Source organism: Salmo trutta, chromosome 1, assembly GCF_901001165.1.
Source record: "Salmo trutta chromosome 1, fSalTru1.1, whole genome shotgun sequence".
Taxonomy (NCBI): domain Eukaryota; kingdom Metazoa; phylum Chordata; class Actinopteri; order Salmoniformes; family Salmonidae; genus Salmo; species Salmo trutta.
Window position 1 is genome coordinate 40,382,091 of NC_042957.1, and position 5,809 is coordinate 40,387,899.

At 46.3% G+C, this 5,809-nt stretch overlaps 1 protein-coding gene across 4 annotated transcripts in view; it reads right to left on the reverse strand.

Moving 5' to 3' along the window:
- Positions 1-208: 208 nt before the first annotated feature.
- LOC115195842 (acyl-CoA:lysophosphatidylglycerol acyltransferase 1) overlaps positions 209-5,809 on the reverse strand; it is an 81,623-nt gene continuing 76,022 nt past the window's right edge. For all 4 annotated transcript variants that reach the window (XM_029756177.1, XM_029756152.1, XM_029756169.1 and 1 more), the window contains exons 7-8: positions 828-934; positions 209-570 (exon numbers count right to left, since the gene is read on the reverse strand). In XM_029756177.1, coding sequence (XP_029612037.1) covers positions 419-570; positions 828-934 — 259 coding nt within the window. In that variant the 3' untranslated portion in view covers positions 209-418. The remainder of the gene's footprint in view (positions 571-827; positions 935-5,809) is intronic.

Consider the following 5,809-nt stretch of genomic DNA (forward strand, 5'->3'; position numbering starts at 1 on the left):
GAAGTGTACGAGGACGTGTGTAAACAGAAAAAGTGTGTGGGAGTGTGTGTGAGAAATGAGAGACCATCACCTAGATTGGCGCAGGTGTGTATCCAATAAGTTAGTGTGTGTAAACATGATTCATGTTCAAAATTAGGGGCTTCACTCAATCATGTGTGTGTTTGTCCGTCCGTCCGTCCGTCCGTCTGTCTGTCCGTGTGTGTAGGTATTCATGTATCCAGGAGGGAAAAAAAAGACTCCAACGTAATCTTTTTTTTTCCCCAGTCCCTCCTGCTTTTTGCAAAATGTACATTCAATCCATCGTAGGAGGAGGGATGGTACTGGGGAGGGTGCGCTATCAGCTGATCCAGGAACAGTGCCAACAGGATCCGGTTCACTTTAAAGAACCTCCTTAAAAACGCCATCCTCCTCAGTGCACTCAGAACAAACAGCAGTATAAGTACTGAAGGACGCTGTACCACAGGTAGCCCGAGGCGAAGGCCAGGAATTGGATGACGCAGAGCTGCACAGGGTCGAGGGTCATCGCCCGGGAGACAGCCTCCTTCTGGCCTTTCGGCGGAGGGAAGGCTCCTGTTATGGGGGGGGCACAGGAAACAATATGGTCAGCTTCATTGTGATCACACCTCAATGTGGGCAATCACGATTTTATGAAGAGAAAATAGTGATAGGCAGAGAGAGGGCAGAAAGAGAGAGAAAGAGATAGGTAAAGAAAGAGAGAATTAAAAGAGAGGCCAGAGAGCGAGAAAGGGAGTGATAGAATTCAGAGTGAAAAAGGCCAGAGAGAGTGAGTGAGAGAAACCGAAAGAAGCAGTGCGGTGAACACAGACCTGTTTGGTAGAAATGGGCCAGTAGATCCTCCTTCTCCACAAACCTCTGGTACAGCCAGTCTGTCAGGGGCTTGGTCTCCACCGGAACCTCCTTAATGGGGTACACCCTGAGAGAGAGGAGAGAGAGCTTGATTTAACTTGATTTATTATGTTCCTGTATGTATGCAGTTACACTTTCCATGAAGTACTTGAGAGATGGAAAGTGAGAAAAAAAAGAGAGAGGGAAAGAGAAAAGAGATATCAGTATTATTGAAGTTCTTTCTCAGTGAAGGCTGGCTGGATTGAGCGGTATCTGAAGCAGTTGTCCACACTGAGGGCGTCTCCTCCTCACTCCCTGAGCAGTCTATCACAACGCAGTGTGTTTGTGTGTGTGTGTGTGTGTGTGGTGAGGTGTGAGCTGCAATCCAAGTTGGTTAATGTGTGCGTTAGAGTCTTTGTGTGTATGCATGTACACAGTGTAAAAAACACGAACACCTGCTCTGTCCATGACAGACTGACCAGGTGAAAGCTATGATCCCCTTACTGATGTCACTTGATAAATCCACTTTAATCATTATAGATGAAGGGATGGATTTTTAAGCCTTGAAACAATTGAGACGTATTGTGTATGTGTGCCAGTGTGTGTGTGTGCGCATGTCCATCTGTGTGTGTGTGCGCATGTCCCTCTCTGTGTGTGTGTGTGTGCGCGCATGTCCATCTGTGTGCGTGTGTGCGTGCGCATGTCCATCTCTCTGTGTGTGTGTGTGTGTGTGTGTGTGTGTGTGTGTGTGCGTGCGCATGTCCATCTCTCTGTGTGTGTGTGTGCATGTCCATCTCTGTGTGTGTGTGTGTGTGTGTGTGAGCAGCACGAGCCTCAGCTCTTTCAGTAGACTTCATTAACAGGCAGGACAGTCATGGTGACAGGGGAGACAGTTGTGCTGATAGGGAAGCCAGCCTGAAGGAATCCATCCCTGTCCTGCTCCTGACTCCACAGGGCTACAGAAACAGCAGGCCCAGCAAACAGAGAAATGCTGCAAGGTAAAATAGGCCTACAGTATATAGGCTACCTTACCTAGCCTGGTCCCAGATCTATTTGTGTGGTCTTGCCAACTACAAAAAACAGCAGGCCCAGCAAACAGCAATGCAGCAATGTAAAAAAAAAAGGCCCATAAGCTACCTCACCTAGCCTGGTCCCAGATCTTGTTTGTGCAGTATTACCAACTTGGTAGAGAGTTGAATGCTGCAAGGGAAAACAGGTCTATATAGGCTAAGGCTGCCTCAGCTATCCTGGTTGGTCCCAGATCTTGTTTGGGAGGTCTTGTATGAAAAAAAATAAAATAATAATAATGTATGAAATGTATGCATTCACTACTGTAAGTCGCTCTGGATAAGAGCGTCTGCTAAATGACTAAAATGTAAATGTCTTGACAACTTAGCACAAACAGATCAGCGACCAGGTAATAATAAGTAACCTGCCCAAATGAGAGAAACCCCAAACTAAGTGACTATATCTGGGCTAAAAACAGCTGCCTGCTGGTCGGGGTGCTGTTCCATTTTTGCATTAGTCAGTTCCAATTTCGCGGGCCCTGTGTGAAAACCGCCTGTACCACCAAGGCACAAGTGTATATATGAGAGGATTGGATAGGTAGAAACAATATGGTAGTAGCTTGACCCTGCTCTCTTTGCTTATACCAAATCCAATCCTGTCAGAGCCAAGGCAACAGTCCTGCTAAACAAGAGAAGGCTAACGCAGAAAGTCAACAAACAAGCATACAGACTATAACCATCATGTTTTGTGAAAAATCCAGAAACTCCAACTCATCTCCCATGACAAAATCCTTGAATAGATAAGCTACACAACTCATCTACTACAATACTAACATCTACCGTACTGGACAAGATGACAAGAGTCAATATAGCTCTGGTCCACCACAATTCCAATAGTGGAGGAACGCACACGAACACGCTGGACCAGAGCTAGGGTCAATGATACTGTGCTGTTCCTGTCTTGGCCAGCAGGTGTCCCTAGTGGGCTGCTCTCTGTCAACACACACACACACACACACACACACACACACACCCACCCACCCACCCAACTGAGAATCACCTTCAGACAGAAAAGGAGGTTACCCTTGTTTCCTCTGGGGGAGATTCATCATTTCCCACGCAATCTCATTCATTCACTCACTCACTACCCCTGCCAGAGAGAGAGGGACACCAGAGCAGTGTTCAGTAGGGAGAAAATGGTTGGAAAATGGGGAGGTGCTGCCTGAACTCGTCCAATAACAACCATGCAGATTGTATTTTTCCGTTGCAAAATCTTTTTCTACACTGACCTACTGAAAACGATGTCGGAGATAAGCAATGGGAGGGGTGGAGTATATAGTAAATTGAGAGGTGATTGATTAAGATGCGGTTATGGAAATGCTACATTGTGCAAGCAGTAAGGCACATATTTCTACGGGTTAGAAATCTGGAGCCTGATGTTAGAGTTGTGTTTCGGGGCCTGTTCCAGACACAAACACAGCGTCAACTCTTTCAGGATCTCTCGGTGTGTGTGTGTGTGTGTTTTTCGGGCCATGTCCCAGACACAAATAGTATGTGCGGTGACTTGGGGATGTGGAATGTGCATGGCTGATCTTCCCAGTCCAATCGAGGTGAACAGACTGTGGAAAAAGCCCAATAATACATCACAACATATATCTCTAGGGCTGAAGATTCTAGTGTAACCCACCACTACCGCTTCTGCTTGATAAACAAATCAGGAAGATGCTAACTTGGCCTGTACATGCTTAGGTCACAGGGGATGGAACCAAAAGCATACACTTTCCCCTCTTCACTCATACAAAACTACATTTTATAAGTTACAACAGAGATTCTGGACCAAAGGTCTGTCATTGCAACTACCCTAAGACTAAGAGCATCTTCCCACAGTACGAGGGTCTGAGTAGTCGCAGACGTATGTGTGTATACCACCGGCCAATACCATTATCTATCAGAGCTGAGCAGTGTGTTAAGTGTTTGACTGTGTGTGTGTAAACACACTGTACTGACAGAAACATGACATGTATTGCGCCGTTTTGAGACAGCGTGCCCTACAGAACACAACCCAGCACCAGAACACTAAAGAGTGGACTAGAAAACACACACTGAAAATGGAACTGGGTTTCTCTAAATACTTCCTCTGCTTTTGAATTGATCTACAGTTAGTCAACAGTGGATCATGAAACAGAAGCGGTCTAATCCCAACTAGAGTGTGAGTACCAAATGGCACCCAGAGCTGGTCAAAACTAGTGCACTAGAGAAGTTGTTTTATTTCAGTATACATGGCACCTAAAAACTGAATGGCGCAGACATCAAGAAATTCAAGAAAACAAAGTGAGTGTACATAACATGCTATTCCTCCAGCACTACCATTTGGCAGCACCCACTTGGATGGAATATAGGGAACAGGGTGCCATTTGGGATGCAACCATAGGCTACATGAGAGCCAAGCCCATCCAGCCATGGTTCCACACGCACCTGTTTCAGTGTAACATGCCTAACTAACCTATCACTAAGGCCCTCTCCGGTCCCGGTGTAAGACGATAGCCCAGTAATCATAGAGCCTAGAGAGGGGAAAGAGAAGCTAGCTGGCTCTGGCAACTGAATGGGTGGTTTGGGCGTTTAGGCCTCGGTAAACGGGGCTACAAACCTGCCCTTTCCTCTGGCAAAGATAACCATGTAGGGTGATCCTTCTCTGGTGGTGTGGTGGATCCCTACTCCACTGCAGTAAGTGGAGTATTATCTGCTGTTTAGAGTGGGGCAAGCTGGGGCAAATTTTCCTGTGAAAAAAATCCCAAAATGTAATGTAGGCCTCCAAAATAAAATAAAACGCGAAAGAGTCTGCGAGGCCAAAAAAATGCAGATAAACAAAAAACGAATTCCTCTCCTGTGCTCTAACACTGTTTGTTGTGCTGTGCAGCGGGGTGTAACGCGGCGTGTACTCCAGTGCTGAAGGGATGTGTTGGCGCTCCACTGACAGGCAGGCAGTGTGCTGGAGTAGGGCCATGGTGGCAGTGGCGCTCCTCTCTCCACCCTAACCCACTTGGCATCAGCCCACCAGTTAACAAAACACCCTGCCATGGCGTGTGTGTGAGCGCACGCGAGTGTGTGGGTGTGTGTGTATGAATTTGTATCTGTGAGCGTGTATCTGAGTATGTGTCTGATTACAGTGCATTCGGAAAGTACTCAGACCCTTTGACTTTATCCACAGTTTGTTACGTTACAGCCTTATTCCAAAATTGATTAAATAGTTTTCCCCCCCTCATCAATCTACACAATACCACATAATGACGAAGCAAAAAAAACTGAAATATCTGAAATATGTGATATTTCAGTTTTTTTTGGCTCTACTCAGTGCATTGTTGAAGCACATTTGTCAGCGATTAAAGCAGAGTTTTCTTGGGTATGACACTACAAGTTTGGCACACCTGTATTTGGGGAGTTTCTCCCATTCTTCTCTGCAGATCCTCTCAAGCTCTGTCAGCTATTTTCAGGTCTCTCCAGAGATGTTCGATCGGGTTCAAGTTCGGCTGGGCCACTCAAGAACCCATAGTGCGGCGCACAATTGGCTCAGCATCGTCCTGGTTAGGGGAGGGTTTGTCCGGGGTAGGCTGTCATTGTGAATAAGAATTTGTTCCCGAGCTCTGGCTCGTCCACTCAAGGACATTTATAGACTTGTCCCGAAGCCACTCCTGTGTTGTCTTGGCTGTGTGCTTAGAGTCGTTGTCCTGTTGGAAGGTGAACCTTCGTTCTAGTCTGAGGTCCTGAGTAGGTTTTCATCAAGGATCTCTCTTGGTTTCATCAGAGTCTTTAGGTGCCTTTTGGCAAACTCCAATCGGGCGTGTGCCTTTTATTGCAGAGAGGCATCTCAAGGATGATCAATGGAAACAGGATGCACCAGAGCTCCATTTTGAGTCTCATAGGAAAAGATCTGAATACTTATGTAAATAAGGTATCTG